The sequence below is a fragment of the Malurus melanocephalus genome, unplaced genomic scaffold (assembly GCF_030028575.1).
Source record: "Malurus melanocephalus ecotype Western Australia unplaced genomic scaffold, MMel_1.1 scaffold_534, whole genome shotgun sequence".
NCBI lineage: Eukaryota > Metazoa > Chordata > Aves > Passeriformes > Maluridae > Malurus > Malurus melanocephalus.
The window spans coordinates 251,047-271,889 of NW_026623766.1; the positions used below are offsets into that span (position 1 = coordinate 251,047).

The 20,843-nt window shown below is 43.5% G+C and overlaps 1 protein-coding gene across 1 annotated transcript in view; it reads right to left on the reverse strand.

Moving 5' to 3' along the window:
• FGD3 (FYVE, RhoGEF and PH domain containing 3) overlaps positions 1-19,777 on the reverse strand; it is a 124,046-nt gene extending 104,269 nt beyond the window's left edge. Inside the window, exon 1 of the mRNA XM_057381857.1 lies at positions 19,448-19,777. Within this exon, the coding sequence (XP_057237840.1) occupies positions 19,448-19,460 (13 nt within the window). The 5' untranslated portion in view covers positions 19,461-19,777. The remainder of the gene's footprint in view (positions 1-19,447) is intronic.
• Positions 19,778-20,843: the final 1,066 nt, after the last annotated feature.

The following is a 20,843-nucleotide window of genomic DNA, read 5'->3' on the forward strand; positions in this document are numbered from 1 at the left end:
TGGGGTGTCTGCTGACTTGTCCTTTGGTCCCTCTGGCTCTGTCTCCTGCCCTACAGCATTGAGCAGTGTGCGATAAACATTAGCCAGGACCCAGCATATTGCAATGAGCTTCTTTTCCTTACAGTTCTCATTGCATTTCTCTTTCAGGTATTTCCCCACTTCAGCTGGGTTCTGAACTTTTTCAGGCGGGAAGTTAAAAGCTATTGGTTCAGAGAATTTCTTCAGTATTTGGCCTATATTTTCCCATATCCCACACCACTCAGACTTTTGCACACCTGGGGAAGGTGTCTGGGTAGCCCCTCTGGAAAACTCCGCTCTCATTCTAGACATGCTGCAGACCGTATAGAGCATTCCTACCAGATGGAACATCAGGAAAGTAGCATCTTTAACGTTGAGGGGAAACTGAACATCCTCAAAAGGTGAAAACAGGTTACCCAGACTAGGATGGAGAAATAATATAGCATACCAATTTTCAAAAGCTCCCAGTACCTCTCTTAAACTTTTATAAATCATCACTATCACACCTATAAATATAGCAACACGAATTCGTATCCCTGATCTATAAAACTTCCATGCAAGGGACAAAACTGTCCCTACATATGGATAGGCAAATAGACCTAGAGACCAAAATGACAAAATTACTTCAAGGAGCATGGTGACTTCTAACGGTAAAACAATTCCAAGCATTTAAAACCAAAATACACTTATTACAATTTTCTCTTCACTTTCTCAAGCCGCACGTTGGGCGCCAAGAATTTATCTCTGTTTTGAGACAATGTWTTCAGAGAAAAAAACGTTACAGGGAAACATTTCCTCTGAAATGAAAATAAATTTGATAATTTTTTCCCCACCAACAAGAAATAGATGCTGGGCAAAAAAGGTGAAGAGAAAAAAGGTAGTTTTATTAACAAAAACACAGTGCCCACAGGACACAGATAAAGAGTAACTGTTAGATAACAAGGATACAGATAAAAAGTAACCGTCAGGTATTCAAACGAAAAAAAACTCGCCACGCGGCAAGGCAGCGACTCCGCCCCCGGGAAAAAAGAAACAAAAGGAAAACCCACGTGGCGGTTCTCGTAACAGTAGCAAAAAAAAAACAACCGAAAGAAAAGAACCGTACCACAGTCCCCGCTTCCCAGTGGATGAATCAGAGAGCTCGGCGTGCCTCCGCTGCCAGCCCTGTCCGCCCCGGAATCCCGGACGAGATAGAACCGTGCGGCCCCTCCCTCGGCGGGACCGCCCCAGGAGCAGCAGGAGACGTAGAGGGGATGTCCGAGGAAAAGCTGCCGAAGCCAACAAACTGAGCTAGCAGAAACTGCGACACTATAACTCTGCTCCACGCAGCAAGCGAGAGACTCCCACGGCGAGAAAGCAGAGAGAGAGAGAGCAAGAGCTGAGCTCGAGCAGCCCCGGATCACGTGGCAGCACTGGCTGTTAAACTGTCCACTCTGCCTTCCCAGCAGCTCCTGCTCCTTCTTCCGGGTTACATTTAAAGATACAACATTTTTTTTGGGGTGTATATGCCAATGGAAAAGGAATACAGAACAAAACTGGCACCAAAAAAATCAACACAAGACAGGGCTCAATGGGATTTTAAAGATTGTCTCATTTCAACACCAGCCCAGGCTGCTCCAAGGCTCATCCAACCTGACCTTGGACACTTCCAAGTATGAGGCAGCCCTGGCTTCTCTGGGCAACCTATGTCAGGGCCTCACCACTTGCGCAGCCAAAAATTTCTTCCTAAAATCCAATCTAACCCTGCCCTCTGGCAGTGGGAAGCCATTCTCCCTTGTCCTGGCACTCCAGGCCCTTGTCCAAAGTCCTTCTCCAAAACTTTTAGAGACTCTTTAGGTAATAGTAGGAGCTCCAATGTCTCCCAAGAGCCTTCTCCAGGTTGAACAGACCCGCTCTCTTAGCCTGGCTCCAGCCCTAGCTAGTACGATCATAGGACTGCACACTTTTAACTGTTATTGTATATTTCCCATGCTGCATTCATGTGCATAGAGGAGTTTAAGCTGGGCCCCAATGAAGCCAGGGCACTGGCTGGCGTGGCTGGAATTCCTTTGCAGTGTCCTTCAAGTGCTCTCCTGCTGACCTGTGATCCCTCTCCAAGCTCTGGGCATCTCTTGCTGTTATTGCCATCAAACCAGAAGGAATGGGATGGATTGAGGTTCTCCTACTTTAGTTGAAAGCCTTCTTCACCAGCTTGGCAAGACTATGAGCAAAGATACTCTTTTTCTTCCCTTTCCCTGATAGCTGGATTCCATCAGCCCGCAGCAGACTAGGCTTCCAGTGCAAGTCCCATAGTCTAAGTAGCTGAACCCCTGGCAGAAAGGGCACCAGTCCCAAAACCATTTGTTGAATAACCAGATTCAAATGGTTCTTTCAAATCCCTACCCTTTAACTGGCAGGAATGATGAACCTAGCTATGTTTTGGAGTCCCTTACTACTGCTCCAAGGGCTCTGTAATCCTTGATATTCCTCAGAGTGCTCCTGGATGTATCACTGGTGCCCATGTGAAACACCAGCAGTGGACTGGGTGAAGCTTGGTTGTCTCTCTGTGACATACCCAATAGCCCACGCCCCCAGTACACAGTATACCTTTCTAGAGAGTGTGTCAGGTTGGCATATGGGTGTCACTATACCTGTCTGAAGAGGTTCACCTACCACTCTGCCTCACTTAGCTCCAATATCTTCCTCTCTGTTATGACTCTTTCCTCTCCAGTCTTTAGAGAAGTGAAGTGGATCTGAAGGGGCCCTTCAGGCTCCAGGGAAAAGCTCTTCCTCCTGCAGGTCTTTGCTGTTGCAAGCTGCCATCCTTTTGCCTTACTGTCCTTCTCTGTTCTGTGTTTGGGGAAGCTTTGGGCTGTTTGGCTGCAAACGACACGTCCACTGCAGACTGCACTTGGAACCAGCTGTCAAACTCCTTCTCAGCCTCCCAGGTGTTACACAGCCTTCTCAGAGCCTCCTGCATCTCAGCCACCTGCTTCAGGTGGTCCTTTACCTGGACACACCCATTGCAGGCAGCTCTGCTGCCCACACCTGTCCCAGATCCAGGTGCTACCTACAGGCTAGAGTACACACTGCATCACCTTCCTTCGACAGCTCCTCAGGCAGGAAGCATCCACCAGAGCCAGAAAAGGTAATGCAGACCCCTGCTCCATCAGAGCTGCTTTCAGAGGAGTGCCCCCCAGTTGTGCTTGAGGGCCAAGTAGGATGGTACTCTCAGCCTGTGCAGGTGGTCACAGTGGCTGGGTCTAGTGGCTGAGTTATGCATTAGACTGGGTTGCTCTCTGTTGTGAAATCAGACTCCATCAACTTCATCATTATCCAAAGTCAATTTGATGAGCAAAGTACACCTCACAGACATAGAATTAATCTGCTCTCTTGACACTTCTTTCCTGTGTGGAAACAAAGAGAAGAGTGGCCAAGGCTCAGTTTGAGCTTTGAGGCACAGCCCCTACCATGCCGGCTGTCAAATACCACTGTGCAGGTTTTCCAGGGGCTGACAAGGGATATGTCACCATCACTAGAGAGTTCCCTTGAAGCTATCTCCCAACTCCCTTCATGCTACTGTGTTTTGGTTGGTAGCTCAGCACAGTCTAGGAGCATATGACCTCTTAAGAGGAAATTTAGAATAGGCATTCAGTGAGTGCATCAAGCACACAACAGCAGTTGACAAGCGTGTGGTCTTGCAGGGCCTACAATGAGCTGACCTAATGTAAAAGCCCTTCAGATTCACATCCAGGGTAAATGGTGGTCCTCAGCACCACCTTTCTACCATAGATCCAATTCTATAGGCTGCAGTAATTACTGATGTAGGCATAGCAAATAAAATATTTTTTTTCCTTTCTTTGATATTTTTAACCTCTAAGTAAACATTTTACCTAAACAAAATTTTCCACTAAATATTAATCCTAAGCAGAACAATGTCAACTACAACTGCTTCCCACTCCTGAAACAGAAACAAAAATTTCCCACTCAGAAACAGAAATACTCCAATAATTGTTTATGCTCTTCCCTAACAAGCCAAGTCTTCCCCTAAGCCGGACACAAAAGAGAAGGCAACCACAAAGTCCAGTGTATCCGGGAGAAGGTGAGAGCAGACTTCTCAGCAGAAATTTTTAATAGGCAGCATCAACTGAATAAAAGGTTTGTAAGAGACTGCTAATCTCTGCATCCCAAATCACAGTTGCCATAATAGATGCTGATGTTACAGATAGAGAGTGGATCCCTCTGGCTGCAAGGGAGACCGTGTGTCTATGCACTCTGAGTCAAGTTGAAACCTTAAATGTTATCCAAAACATCACCAGCTCTTTATGCAAAGAGCTATCTTGCTGGTAACACACTAGCCTAGATCCAGCCCAAGCTTTTCAGCAGCCTTAAAGCTGAACCAAGTCCAACAGGGTTTTCCAGAAAGCTCAAACAGCTAATCCTCTTTTTTACAGATTCCAAATACAGTCCTCAACTGACCAAGATGAAGTATGGAAGAGGCAAAAAGCTTCAGGTGATCAGAGGAAACAAAGCCAATCCTCTTTTTGTCTTAGTTGTGGTCAGAGGTCCAACTGAGCTGACAAAGACCAAAAGGCATTACCTCAAAGCTCAATTCAGAGGTAGCTGATTCAGTCAGATAAAAGTGTCAGTGTATACTAACATCTAAAAGTTCAGTTGTTCCAATTATACAGTGTAAGTCAGCACTCGAAACAGGACAAGATTCTGATTGTCCTAATTAGAAATCACCAAGCAACCAAGTGCAAAATATGGTCTGCCTAACTGCAGAGAAAGCTAGAACACTAGAGCAGAACCTTACCTATCAGTAACCTCCTTTTTCCATGCTCAGTTGTTTTGGATGATATCTAAAAATTCTCTAGGTAACTAAACAGGTTAATGCAGTTATTAAAAAAAAAAAAAAATCAGTATACTGCAATATACCATACATTTACCCCTGGTGCTCTAAGGTAAAGATATGGTCTTGCTATTAGTCCTAAGAGAATAAAAAACTCCAAACTCTGTATATATAAAAAGAGGAGCCCTCCTCCACAAACTGCAGGGCAGCAACAGTGCCACAATGAAGTTGGTTATGGCTCAAGGCACCAGCATATCTTACCACAATGCCAAATAAGGCCACTTCAATGTGGTGTCCCTATGTCACATTAGGGACTGCAAAGACTGTGTTTAGGAGCATGGTAAGAAGCAAAGAGAATTACAAGATTCAGCAGGGCTGTATCTTGAGTTTTCTACAACATCCACTTTTTCCAGTGAAGGAGATCTGTGGTCTTCTGAGGAGTCAATCAAGTGCCACTTAACTCAATACAAAAAGCAGTAACTCCACCATGACACCAGCTTCTAGCGAAAGGAATCTTCTCCTGACATACATCTTACAGATTCCTTAAACACAGTTTCTAGTTTTTCCTTTAATGTTGGTGCCAAGACTGCTGGCTGCCAGTGCAGCAGAAACTCAAGTTTGCAATGGGGGAGGGGGGCAGGGGAAGCATTACTGACTATATTAGCAAACAGGAGTTTCCTGCAACATCAGCAGAGCCTTGGTGAACAGCTGCAGAAATGCAGAAAATGCTTTTCTTCTCTCAGACTTGGTCAGCTGTTATAAGATGCCAAGACAACCGCTGTTACCACTGTGACTGCCTGCAGAACTGCCAGAATTGCTGCAGTCAACCGTTTAGACTATTCCCCAATGAATAAGACCACTGCAAAGTTCCTTTCTTTGGCAGAACCCAAATTCCCCCACTTTTCAGCACTTCATTTTTCCCCTGCCCTCATGTAACCACATGAGCCACTGACCACAAAACATCTTATATTTACCTCAAGAATACCTTTGACTGCTGCAATTTTTCCTAATCTCCCAAATTGAAAGAAACCTAGTCTTTCCAGATAGACCCATGTACTTCACAAGGTGAAGCCCAGAAATAAATTCTTCAATCAATTTCCACTGTAACAAATACATCCCCATCTGACAAAGAGAAAAACGAAGGGGGAAAAAATAAAGTTTTGTTTCTAATTTATTTTCCCATTGGAACAGAGGGGTGTAACAGGCAGTAAACTTTTTTTTTTTCTGTCATTTCCTGCTCTTATGGACCAAAGTCTTTCACGCCACATAAACATTCAAACTCCTATCAAGCCTGTCAATAGAGAGTGGAAAAGATAATAGAAAAACTATTTATAATACCCTGGGGCTTTTCCTAATGATATTGACAGGTTGAAGACAATCCTTAACAGCTAAACAATCCAGATCTTAAACTAAGGTTACTTTACAATCTGTATACTCACTTTTAAACATAATCTACGGAAAATACCCAACATTTTAATATGGACAACACTCATGACATGACTTGTAGGGAGCTCTGCATTTGGTTCAGATCTCTGAGCATACTTGGGACCGAAATCTGGGGAAAATAAATACCCATTTTCTTATAAAGCTGAATCCACCTGCAAGGGAATATACTTGCATGAACTCAGAAGAATTTTTTTTCTCCTAACAAGACACTGGTAGGTATTTTTCCTCTGCTGTACCAAGTCGGATTAGTATTACAGGCGGACTTCAGCACTACAAACTCAAGTAACAGTGCTTGTTTCTGAAGTGTCATCCCCCCCAAAAAAGCGGGTATCCTGGTTCTGGCCAGGATGGGGTTAATTTTTGCAGCACAACCCAAAGGTCATTCCATACCACTTCACATCATTTTCCAGGATGGAGGAAGGGGTCCCTTCCAGGTGGCACCGCGTAGCATGGTCAGGTATTGTCAGGGGTCCTTCATGGCAATGAGCACTCACATGTGAATTGTTGGCCTCTTTCCTGTTAATTCTGTATTACTATTGTTGCCTTTACTGTTAATTTTCTTCCCTGATTGCTGTTTCCAGTAAATTTATCTTATCTCAACTCACCATCTTTATCTTTTATACCTTCAATTCTCCTAAGCAGCTGCCACAGGGGAGAGAGCAAGTGGAGCATGCTTTGGAGGTAGTGTTGACAGGAACACTAAATTGGAGAGTAGCATTCCCAAATCATGACACCATGAAACTAAGTATGACTGTACAAAGAACAGAAAACATACTACAGTTTATAATAAGCCTAGCTACTTCATATAAAACTATGGTGTGCCCACATTTAAAAACACTGTAAGCCCACTGTTAATGGGGGGTTAGCCTACTGAACTCAGAAGATAATGCCCCTTTTCTAGTGGAAAATGCATCCAAGGATTCAATAAAAGATAATGCAAACTAAAGCTGAGCTCATATTTCCAAGGATCTGCTATTTGCCTCCACTGGAATGAAGCTATTCCAGCATGTATATAGCACACAATATTATTTCTTAAGGTCTTCTTAAAAACCAAACACACCTAAAGAAACCAAAACAAACAAAATAACCAAACCAACAGAAACCATCCCCCCAAACACCCAAAACAAAAAAATCAAACAAAACCAACCACAACATCCTCCCTCCCAAAAAATCCACAAAAAAACCAACAAAAACACCCCCAAAACAGTACTTGTAACAAAGATTTTGGTATTTTCCCTTCCAGAAGACCCTTAGTCATGCTGGGCAGACCTCAGCTGAGTTTACATGGACTCTCCCAAAGAGGCAGGTACTGATGACTGCAAGTTGCTGTACCAGAAGAGAGCTTAGAGAGTGCCACTCATTTGGAGACCAGAACAAGGAAACTAATCAAATCTAAACACTAATAAACACTAATAGTTCTCTTTAGATTGTCAGTATGACAGAAATTGAGGGAAGCAAGAAACTGGAGGTGTTGCATTGACTTTCTGGAAGTTAGTGTGCTGGCAATGTATTCAGAAGCAGGTCTACCTGATGGAGTGTGGATCTGTCAGCTTAGACCTAACATTTAGAGTGCAATTGTCAGCACTGAAAAACAGACTGGAAGGAAGGTTAGTCATACTCCTAGTTTCTCTCAAAAAGCAATTAGTTTAAAAAAACAAGAATCCCTAACCTACAAGAAAAAGACAAAGCCAAAAAACATTACATTTAAAATCAGTAACCAACAAAACCTGAAAATGCATTTAATTCAATTTCAGCCCTTGTATTCAGACTACACAGAGAATAGGTGTAATGTGTGGGACTGAGGACAGAGCAGCAATGCTGACCTACCTAGGTCAACTCCAAATAAGAGACCAGAGATGTCAATATCTTTACTGAATATGCTACATATTTCAACCAGACTACAGAACCAAAGGCTGTCACTATCTAGCTTCTACAAACATTTCTAAGCTATCTGTAAGCTACTATAGAAATCCATAGCTGAGCTACACTATAAATCCTGCATAAATCAGCCTTTATCATGACTGCCATAAAATAAATGTAAAAATAACAATGTAGAAAAGGAGCAAACCTCCAGTTTTTGTAGGGTTTCTTTTTTTAAACAAACCAGCTTAAATCCTGCAATTGTGACAACCACCTCTTAAAAATGCATGTATTATATTTCAAAAGGAATAAGAAAAAAAATTGGACACTACAGTTTAATCAATACTAGCAAGTTGAAATGAAGACTCTGCACCACATCTTGAATAGGCCAGCTGGGTACAGAGAGTGGGCTAATTCAAAGTCATATGAAGAGTCAGCTAAAGAGGCAGCAATACATTTTCTTCACTGAAAACCAAACCCACTACAAGTCAGAGCCAAAACAAGGAAGTGTAACAATCTACATCCAGTTTCTGCATATTAATGGAATTATAGAATCACAGATGGTTTGGGTTGGAAAAGACGTTGGAGACTACCACATTCCAATCCCCTTGCCATGGGCAGGGATCCTTTCCACTAGACCGGGTTGCTAACATAGAAAAGACAAACCTATTTGATAGATGCGGTCCTTATGAAGAAAAATCTTATTAAATACATTTATTTTATGCTGGACATTAATTACACATTCATTCAATAGACACATTTCCACAAGTCTATCATTCAGCTGTAATACCACCTAAAAATACAAGCAATTAAGAAGCATAATTTTAAGCAGAATTCTAAGTATAAATCCAACAATAACTTGATAATCACCACCATATTTCCATTTCAGATTCCCTTTTGGATAAGCATTTTTCCAACAGATTCCCTTTCTCTGGGAATCTCCAGGCATACAATCTGTATTGCTCATGCAATACAGCTCTAGTCCTGTACTGGTTACCCCCTCACATTAGAAGACACCTAAGAAACAACACCCAGGCAAAGCACTGCCTACTCTGTTCAGACAAGGCTTTATCTTGTTCCAGCCTGTGTTAATCCCTGGAAGTGTGACCTCCCTCCAATATAATAATCTGGCAGCAGAATCATCAGAGGGAAAACTGTAACATTTCATTTAACACCAAAGTAGCTGAAAAGCATACTCTGCTTCTAGTGAAACAAATGATGGTCATCATCACTACACCAGACTGAAAAAGATGGATTTGGATTTGAAGGTCTGTCACAAACCTTCTCAGCAAGGGTACATCACTGCAATCCCCAGCATCCACTTAAAAAAACCTTTTAAAAAGAAAAAAAAAAAAATTCATAAACAAGTATTCCAAGGCCTTTACCACAAATTATGATTCTGCTGTATTTTTAGAAACTAAGGTACATGTCATCTGAACATCTTTAATGCATTTCAAAAAGTAGATCAGTATTCTGATTTACTAATCAAATGGATATTAGATGAAGTCCCATCTTTTTTGCCCCACTACATAGTGAAATAACAAATCAGCTTTCAGTGCCAAGCGCCTCCTCAGTAAGTGCCGGAAGGACTCCCTGTGGGATGCATGGTTCTAAGGAATGACAACGATGAGGGGTTTTGTTATTTATCATATCACCACATCCAGAAGTCTTCAACCTACACCTAGAGAAGATTACATGTTCAAGAATCTGATTTAATATGTAAGATCGCTTCTTCCAACACTAGATAGAGGAACATAAATGGGGAGGGGGGGGGCGTTAAATAAGATGCAAAATCAGGGAAACAGCAGCACAATTATACAGATACCATAACTCCACAAACACAGTTTGTGGGTTTCATGGGGTTGAAAGCACAAATGTGCATTTTTGCAATCTGGTCTCCAGAAGAATTTGAAGATCAAGGCAACGATCAGCTCAAACTGCAGTAACTCAGCGTTTATTAATTTTTGTTACTCAGTCAAGCAGATGTCACAGCAGAAACATCCTGGGAAAAGATGCCATCAGGAATATCCTGGAGCTTCCACAGAACTGGAATATGTCAGAGGCAAGAGACCAAGAACAGTGAGAAATGGGGGAAAAAAGTGGTATGTTGATGCTGAGCCACATCAGTAGTATATGAGGCACTGTGGAGTGGGACAAACAGGTGACCAGGACTCAACAGGAATTAGATGTTCATGCAATGAAGCTGATGCAATAAATCAGGAAACAGAAGACAGGATAATTTAATGGGTTTGGCAGATTTGGAATATACTCAGCATTCAATACCCCTTGTGGTTGGGAGACCCAAGCAATGTAGGTGCAAAAACAGATGTAGGGGAATCAGACAGCCAAGCTTAAAACCTGTGCTCTCAAAGTTTAATATTTTTAAGAGCATTTCACCAAGCCTCTCCCAGATAATAGGCACCACCTACGACTCCTGGGTTTCTGTCCCTCCATCAAAGAGAGTAAACCACCACCCTATAAAGGCTCTGCTGTCATCAAAAATCATTCAACAAGGTGCTGCTACATTCTACATGGTGAAACCTAATCCAACAAGGAGGGAGTAGAGAAAAGGGAGCAATAAAACAGTGCAGACTATGCAGTTGGAGACAACTCACCTGCAGGTTTCTTACAGCTTTGGATGAATCAGTTCAAATCCAAAATGCAACACTTTGCACAGAGGAGTGGGGTGGAACACCCACCCTCAGTTATATTGTCATGATACAACATTTTAACACTTCAAACATACAAGTAAGACAGTGGCACTACTCCATATAGAGTTTCTGAACAACTAGAAATTCTGTCACCAGCCATAAGAAAATTTCTATTTCCATGTGTAAGTTGATGAACCCTCTGATTTTAAGACACAATCCAACTTTTAAACAATTGAGTGTAGGGGGAAGAAAAGAAATAATAAAACCACCTCTTGCTGCCAGCTCTTCCATAACAATTTGGTACAAAGGTTTTTCAGTCTGTGGCCAGAACCCCGAAGTAAATGGACAAGTAACACAGCAGCCCTCCTATCCTCAAAATTTGCTTCAGCAGTTTCTTTGTCCTAGGAAGAGGATTGGCAGTTATTAAAATAGCTTTTAGGACTTGCATGGTCTGGGAAATACCAAAAAAAACACCAGACTATCCTTTCAAGTGAGTAAGAAAAGAATCTGTGTTGCAGTCCAAGTGAAGCAACGTTTTTGACTGCACAGCCATCATGATCAAGAAGCTGTAACTCCAGCCAAAGACCCAGTTCCAACAACTCTACATACTATGGATAAGACAGGATTTTTAAAAACTTTTTTTTTATTTTACTGTTTTGAGGAAATCTTACTCTCCCCTAGCTCCGAACACTCGCACTTCCACCAGTAAATTAGAATGGCAAAGCAAGGCATGTATATGCATAGATGAAATAATTTTTAAGAAATGCATTCCTTAACTGTGCAATAATTGGAGTGGGACTTCTCCCCCCAGCTTTGATATTTGGTTCTGCATTTGTACAGCCAAGAAGCAGGCCGTAAGAATTTCGATAGCAATTAGTAAAACAGATCCAGGAGAGCTCAGCAGGCAGCATTGTTTGTTCCTCCATGTGAAACTTCACTCTGCATGAATGACTCCCACAGCCAGTGAGAGCCGTGAGAGCGATTCACAGAGGTGGAACACCTGGCTCCAACAGGAAATTGGAATGGATGAGATTTAACTCCAGGCAAAATTCATCTACCCCCAGTCCAGGGCTTTGCAGATATTCAGTAAACAAGGAAAAATTCGGAAAAAAATTTAAATAGAAAAACCATATAAGTTACTTCAATGCAAACCCGAAAGTGTTCCAAGATACAGCTGTACTCTACTACTGTACTATGGAGGCTGGACCTTAATCACTGCCAGTTTTCATAGGCTCAGCCACAGCTCCAGTACAACCACGTCAACCAACAGCACAGTTTTACCTGTGGGGGCACAATCCCTTTCTCCATCAAATTTAAGAGGGAATACAATGTCCAGATTGCACTGGGTTATGTGATCAGCCACCCTATGCAGGTGCACATCCTACTGCACTCCTGGCAGTTCACCAGCAGTTACATGAAGTTGCAGTGGTTGACCAAGGGCTAGACCACTTCCAGATCCCTGAGACTCCCAACATATCTCCATAGGTGTGACCAAGTTGGGCTTGCATGAGGAAGTTCCATCCACCACTGAGAGCCTCAACGAGTCTCCCCCAAAGGGTGCAAGAACTGAGTACTGTCATTCCCAGTCTTTCCCAGAAACACTACAGCCAGCACAGGGGATGATGCTGGATTGCAACAGAAAAACTAGAAAAAAAACAAGCTCACAGGGAAGTTGAGACCTTGTGATATTTTCATTTACTGGTCTGTGAGGAAATAAGTCCTCTCTTTACTGTATTTATTCAGCTCTTTGTTGGTGTTACCCTGGAGAACTTCTCTCTTACTTGCACAGCATCCACAGGTTAATCTCTGTGTGTTTTGTACAGGTTTCCTCTTATACAAATTTCAGATTACTTCCTAATTTTGACTTCAAAACCCTCTTTCTTCAAAATCTTTTCTACAGCCCAATCAGGGTTTTTTTGCACTGTAGTCACTTTTTCCTTCTTTTCTATCTCAGTCTTCTACTACTTAATTCCCTTCAGATTTTACACAAACATTTTTATTCAGCATTTTAAAGCTGTGGGTGAAATTCATATTATAAGTTCCCATCAGACACATAAGGCCAGTGGCAGAAAACACAGTATATCTGTAAATGTCATTCTGGAAGGGACAACCAAATTACACTTAGCAGTTGATTCATATCAAGCATGACAAAACCACATTAGGAATCTTCTTTGGTCTTCCTTTCACAACTCCTTGCCCCAGTGTTTGGTACATTAACTTTAACCCTGTTCCAACCTCAAGGCCCAAAATGATTGTTGAAGTAGCAAGAATCTCATGAATGTAAATATTTGCTCAGGATTATGTTACCAAGAGAGAATTTCTGCTCAGAGCCTGCAAGCCCATAGAGAAAGAATAAAAAGAGGCCAAGAGTTTAAGAAAACTAGAGCCCACTGTTAAATTCCTTCATTTTAGTCAGACACCTGCCTGTTTTTCAGAAGTATAAAATAAAGAAAAAATATAGAAACCTCTGACATCCAAGTGATATTTAGACGGTGCCCTGTCTTTCAAAAAATACTGGGACTTCTGGCTTTTTTTGACTTTCAGAAATTAAATTCTTTAATACCAAGACTAGTATCCTTCAAAAATCTCCATCCAGATTGCCATGATACCACGTACAGATGTGTATGCAAGTAGCATATGGACCCAAATGCTCCATCCCAAGGACAGAGGTTCGGCTTCCAGTAACAGGCTGAGATCTAACCAGTGTCAACTTTGGACCCTGTGTTAGTGTGTTAGTCATTCACATTAATAAACCAGCTCAAAGTGTACCAGAAATTAACTGTAAAGGTAACTACGCTTAAAGCAGTGGTTCTGTATACTTCAGCAGAGATTATTCAAAACTCTTGAAGAGAAAAATGGCAAATACAATGTGTAATTGACTCATTCAATAGTTCAGCATAAAAATGTGCTCTCCTTAAGTATTCATTAAACAAAAGAATTTCTAAGAAGCAGCATCAAATTAGATTAGTAAAGAAAAAATTAAGAACTAGAACAATGTTTCAAAACAGGACACTTCAGGATTTTAAAATGCAATTCCAGTAAGTAATTGCTCACGGTCATGCTGAAATGCATGAGGACCTACGTTTCCTGTGACTAACAACAGATTTGAAGACCATTGATTGTACATGATTCTATTCACTGCTCAATGACTGCTTCTGACCCAACCTCAGGAGTGCCTCCTGAATAGGTATCAATACTTCTAACATATTTAAACGTATTGTAGAGGCCTACAAAATTAAAAAACATAGAAATGGTTATTCTTGCCTTTAGTAAGTCTGAGCTCTCTAGAAAGTCACCACCATTTAAGACACAAAAGTTGGTAACACTTGACTTATTTCTTCAAGACACTAAACATCATTCTCAGGCTGTTGGTGCCCAACATGAGACAAAGGACCCACAGTGGTCATTCTGACCAGCCTCTTGGAGATACCATGCAACAGTAAACCCAGATTTACTATGCCAACCACTAACACACATCATTCAGGCAGTACTAAGTGTCTTAACAAAGGAGAAGAATCCCATTTTAGCACTTCTGCAACTTTTTTATGCTGACGGTTAACTGTGAAAGAGTCGTTGGTTTTTAGAGTTCATAACCACAAAATTAACTATACTAAGAGAGAGAGAGGAAAGACCAAGGGACAAAAGCATTGCGCCCTTATCTGAACGATTATCAAACAGCTTGGTAGCAAGGTAGGAATTTCATTCCTCTGTTAATGGAGGGACTATGGATGAAGAGTTGATGAACTCTCTTTGCTGAGCCCCTCAAGGATCCTGCAGAGAGTCCTGCATGAGATGACTTGAGGCCATGTAAACAAGCTCTTCTTCTCAATCTTCCACCTCAATTCTTAATCTAGCCCTCTCACAGCAGTTAAATCACTGGCTTTCTGTCCCACACAAGGGTCTTAACCCTGGGAAATAACAAGAACAGTGCAAACCAGAAAATAAGGAATCAGGTAATACCAATAAACTCTGAAATTCAATTGCATTTCCCAGAAAGACAAAAATAGCAACAAAAGTCGAAAAACCAGAAGAAAAGGCAGGGAGAACAGCATTTTGTGCAGTAATTGTCATGGACCATGGAGGTAATGTGCTTTAAATAATGGCACTTAAACTCAACAAGTTAACCTTGAGAAGCCAGGCCACAACTGCAGAGCTGGGTATTTCTTATAGAAGCACGTGGTGACTATTGCCAGAAAAAGCACCAGCCACACCACCAAGGCAGTGGAGATGAGCATGAGGCTATCACTCCAATTAACGTCACAGGAGGGGACACCATGCACCAGCACATCYCTGCACAGGCGGGCACAGCACTCACCAGGTACTCAGATAAAACAAACACCCAGTATTGTAGTACCCCCCCAAGTACTCCTAACAATAGCCAGGACAGATAGAATGAAGAGCCACAAATTATTAAATGAAACTCAAAGACCCATAAAATTTTAAAATATTGCAAAGTGCAAAATGCGAATCTAGTTATTCTAACCCTTGCTTTTAGGAGCTGGCTGGGAATGGGAGGGCAGAGAGTAGAGGGAGGGGAAAATAGTACCCTTAGAAGCACTTTCCAAGGTGCCTCACTATTGTTCTACCAACAAAGGCATCTCAAATTTCACTGCTTATAACCTCCAAACCAGCCAGAGTTCTGTGCTGTGACTTGACTGCCTCCCAAATGCTCCAGAGAATGCAACACTGAGCTGCAGATATCTATTTTCAATTTCACATGGATTTTCACCATGGAGGTCTGGGATCCTGTGCTCAGGGATGCTAGGCTCAGTTCTCAGTGGGGACTTCAAAGGGGTTGGCAGAGGACAAAAAAAATGAGAGCCCTGAGAGCTGGTGATAGGTATGCAACATGGCTTGAGAGCTGTCACATCAAGGAGAGGAATTCAACAATACTCCCTCCTATTTTCTTTCTCCTCTCTTTCATTCATGCTCAAGCACATCTTAGCTCAACTTATCTCATATACTCTGTTTCCATATCTGAGAAATATATGAAGTTGTATTCTTTTTTTTTTCACTTAAAAAGAACTTTCAGCTAGTTCAGAGAATTTGGAACAAGAGACATTTTTTTCAAAAGAGTATCAATATTCATCATTATGTAAAAATCACAAGTCATAGTCAGTCTCTTGAGCAAGACATCACATTTCACATTAAAATTCGTTAAGGCTGAAAAAAATTGTTAGTTATTACTGCTTTTAATCTGCCACTGTTCACACCATTCAACCAAGTTAACACCTACATAATCAAAGTCTAACACAATATCTGTATCCAGGGAGCTAGAAATACTCAATACTTAGGTTTTACCAGTCACCTATTTTCGTTCCAAATTGAAGTTTCAGTAAACAAAAAATTTAAATTTAAAAATTGAAATGTAAATTTTAATGAAACTGCTTGAAGAAAATTAAACTTAGTCAAAGGCATTTCACAAGTTCATAACTTTAGTAGAAACCAGGGCTCAGTCAGAGAAGTCAAAGCATTAGTCACATCATTGCTGCCTGTACACTCCCTGTCTTTTCAATTTGCATGTAGATCACTGGGTCACAGTCACTGACCAAAGCAAGACCATTTGCATCGACATTATTGATCCCTTATAATCTTAGCAAAATCCCTAAAAAAAAAAAATGGTATAGATAATCTGGAAAAAAAAAAACAAAACATGCATCTGTAATTATTGAGCTTAGTTGGCAGGAACAGACAAGCTTGAGTCAGGAACAATGTTCTTTGAGCTTACAGACACATGGGAAGACAAAGCTGTTCCCAAAACCTCTTGCAGAAGTTAACTGTTCATTTTTCATTGGAAACCAGTGGGAAACAGATAGACTTTGGGTCATATTTCAGAGGGCAGCACTCCCCACATTGCTCCATCTCACATAGTCTTGTTCTCAAACCAGCTTTCTCAAAACCAAACACATTGAACCTGATTAGGGAGCTTAGAGGATAAAACAATTGGAATACATTGGAAAATCCAGCCACAAAAACTGCCTTGAAAACACTGCAGTGCAAACAATGCAGGAGTGAAAAATCATCACGTGGGATCTGACTTCCAAAGTCTGTCCCTCCTGGTGTCCCAAGGTTTCAACAACCCACTTCCACTACTACTGACCTAAGATAGTCTTCCTCATTCTGGATCACACTGCAGAACTCATCCCACACAAAAAGCCATGAGGACCATCACCACTATGATTCTACCGTAGTTACTGGTTTGAATATACTGTTCTCTCTTGCACCCCGAGACACTCTGCAGTCCTAACCTCCTCCTACATTATCACCTCAGCCAATGTTTAGAGTTGAGGGTACACCCACAAGAATTGCGCTGGTCAGTATTTCTGTGGCATTAGTACACCACAATGGATTTTCTGAAGAAAAGAAAATGAAGTATCAAGCCCGCCTTTCTTCCCTGCCTTTGTGGAAGACACCTGACATGCCTTACATCTGCACACTCGGTAAGAGGCAAAGGTCCTCTGGAAACAGAAAAGTGCTGGTTTCTTTTTTAGCAAGTTTTAGACATACATTGAAATGCAAGAAGCTGTACCAAATGAGACTGGACAACAGTCACTCTAGCTCCATTCAAGAATGATTCCAGCCAGGACTATGCAAGCAGAGCACATCAGATCAGAGCCACAAGAGCAAGCAAACTCTACAGACTTCGCTTAGATCACCACACTCTGTGTGCCCTGACTCTGAAAACAGGAATAATGCTTACTGAAAAGCATCAACCACAGTTAGAAAATTACAAACACCCACATATAGTGGGTTGTGTATTGCACAGATCTACAAGCAATTACCCCGGTTCCTTCACTAACAGAGCAGGAGGCTGCTAACAGAGGCATTTCAGCTACTTCAGCAGGCTCCAGCCCATGTGAGAAGACCAGCCTATAAAAATTAATATCCTGAAGATTGGACCCAAGGAGTTCAGGAAGAGCCAGAAATCAGATTGCCTGCATATCTATGGATAAAGGGCAAATGGGAAACTTCAGCAACTCTTCAACTCACCACAATCTTTCCTGAGTTGATCCAGCCTTTACCTAACCAAGAGGCAGGGCAGAAAACTTGCACTTTTTAAAAATAAGAATTTATTTCTTCAAAAGAAGGAGCTCCTTCAAACTCAATCTAATTTTTATCATTTTTTTCTCTAGCTTTTCTCTAGATAAGAACATATACAATAAAAAGAACTTAGTCACAAATTAGCTATATCAGAAACAACCCAGCTTGTCTGTTTCAGGGGATATTACAAACACAGTGCTGCTAGTTGGAGTAAGAGCTCTAAAACATCCTCCTAGCATTGTGAAAAACAGCTTTCTATGAAAAATAAATTTCCTCTAAAGAATGCAAGAATATTTTTATCAATGCATTGGTCACCATATATAACCCCTTTCCATTCTGCACACTTCTCAACAAAACCAATTCTGGTCATTAACAATTGCCAGTAGTCTCTCCCACTCCTTGGTGCCACTTTGTATCAGGCACTGCAGAATTCTTTTATGTTGCAGAGCTATTTTCCTTTGTGTTAAAAATCCCTAAAGCTTGCAATGGAACTAAGGTAGAGTATAACCCTTTAACATAGTTAAACCACTCTTAATATCTGGAATGGAAAATGTGACATAGGTATTGAGGTTTAAAAAACAGCTATGATACATGTTTCCAGTTTTCCAAACATGAATCTCATAAGGGCTTTTCTAAAGACCCTTCCTTTTTTTTCAGGAGAATGCTGGTGTTACAGAGACAGCCAGCTAAATATAACAGACCATTATGGTTCAGAGATTTCCAGTTAGCAACTGGAAATGGTTTACATTTAGAGTACTAACAGTTCCAAAAGATGTTTAAAAAGGAGAGAGGAAAAAATACCTCAACATTTCCTAAGTGCATAAATATGGATTGGCAGGAAATAAATTTAATCTATACAGTTAATAGCAGTCTTACTGATTTGGTGTGGTTTTAGGAGAGCTAAAAATGTATTTACACAACTCAGTGCTGCATTTACTCAAACATGGATTCCCTGGCCATTGTGCGGCGCACAGGGAGCCGGGTCCAGGGTGTGTGTGCAGGGGCAGCTCGGGGTGAGCTCGCAGCCGGCGCTTGGGGGGCCGTGGGGAGCGCAGCCAGCCGCGGGTCGGGCCTGCGGAGGGCGGGCCGGCTCCGCTGGCGATGGGTCTGCATCAGAACCGCGCCGGCCGCTCGCGGGGGCAGGGAACGAAAAGAAAAAAATCAATTAAAGTAAGTTAGTTGAACGTGCCCCCGGGCCTGTGCAGTCTGCTCCGCTCCGCTGGGCCCCCGCCTCACCCCGATGAGGCAGCCCGACCCCCGGGCTCCCCGCGGAGGGCGCGGGCGGTGCGGGGCCCTGGCGCCAGCGGAGCCGGAGGGACCGCGCGGGGCAGCGTCCGCCCGCCGGCCAGCGCGGGGAGGGGAGGGGAGGGGAGGGAGGGAGGGAGGTGGCGACGGGGGGACCGGCACACCTGGAGAGGGGCTGGCCCGGGAACCAGTCTACCCTCGCCTGCGCCGCAGAGACCCCGCGGCCCGCCGGGACCCCTGCGCCGCCCCGTTCCTGGCCCGGCTCCCCGCGGCCGCCGCAGCCTCCACCGAGAACTTGGCGGGCCAGAGCGGGGCTCCCTCGGAATCGCGACCGGAGCGCGGGGCGCAGCCTTACCCTCCGGCTCCATCTGGTCCCACCGCCGCGCTCCGGCGCTCCCCGAGCCGCTGCGCGCTGAGCTGGGCCGGGCGGTTACAAAGGCGGCCGGCGGGCGAAGGGGGTGGGTTTCCTCTCCCTCCTACTGCAGCTGCATCGCGCCATGAGGCGCCGCCAGCGGGACGCGGCGCCCCTGAAGGCGGCGGAGGCGGGAGGCGCCCCCGGCCCGGCCCGGCCCGGCTCGGCTCGGTCCAGGCGGCAGCGGGACACGCCGGAGGGGCCCCAGGCCGGCTGCCGTGGGACCAGGTGCTGCTCCCGGCCTGGGGCCGGCGGCGGGGAAAGGGCGCACCCGCCGGGGCTGGCCCCTCCCTAGGGCCGGGAATGGGGGCTAGGGGGAGGTGGGGAACACCCTTTCCTGCCCCTTACCGCCCGGCCCTGGGGAAGCAGCGCCCGCCGCTTGTGTGGCCCCTGGGTAGCGCTGCGAGGAGCGCCCGCTGAACCAGACTCGTTCTGGGCTATCCGAGGGCCATATCCCACTCCCCACCAAGTGAACCGGTGGGCTCCGCGATGCAGCTGCTGGGAGCAAGGGGCGCCGCCCAAGCCCCTCACCGCTCATGCCGCAGGGAAGGTGCTTACGGGTCAATTCAATAAAAAAGAGGACGAACCCAGCGCGAAGCCCAAAATCACGTCACAAGGAATAGAAAAGGAAACCTAAGGGCTACAGGCTCTACACCGGCTGCTGCCCTTGGAGCCCAAAGCTTCTCGCTGCAGCTGCTGGGGGTGGCTGTGGGACACATGTTGAGGCCCAGGAGAGACACTGGGCTGCGGATGGCTTCTCTGACTGACCTACTGTTCTTCCATGTATGTGGCAGAGCAATTCAGATACGAATATTGTCGTGGGACAAAAAGGAACTTCTTAAATAGTCATACCCGTAGGCCCACCTGACATACTCCGTGCCTGGACAGGGAGTAGGAGGTGGTAGGTAGGAGGGATTGCAGGTGAGTTGGAGGGCGATGCTCTCCTTTGCAGCCTTGGTGAAGTGCTCCTTCCACTTCAGGTGAGGCTCATATTTCTGAGATTTAAGATCCCAACTTCTCATCACAAGGAGTAAATAATACCAAGAAAAACAAATGTATTAAGCTTAGAAGTGCCTATTAAGCAATCTATCTCTGAAAGCACAAAACCATGTAAAATGGTCTTCACAAGGGCATTAAACTTCAGGAAAAAAACTGCAAAACAATAAAAAGAGAAGTTACCTATGTTAGGCTTTAGTCTACTTTTTATCAACCAGTAGTTTGTCATTGCTCTTTACCTTCCCCCTGAAATATCCCATGTTGATGCAGGCATTGATATGGAAATATACTGTTGAGCACTTCAATAGTGTGGAATGGAATGGAATGGAATGGAATGGAATGG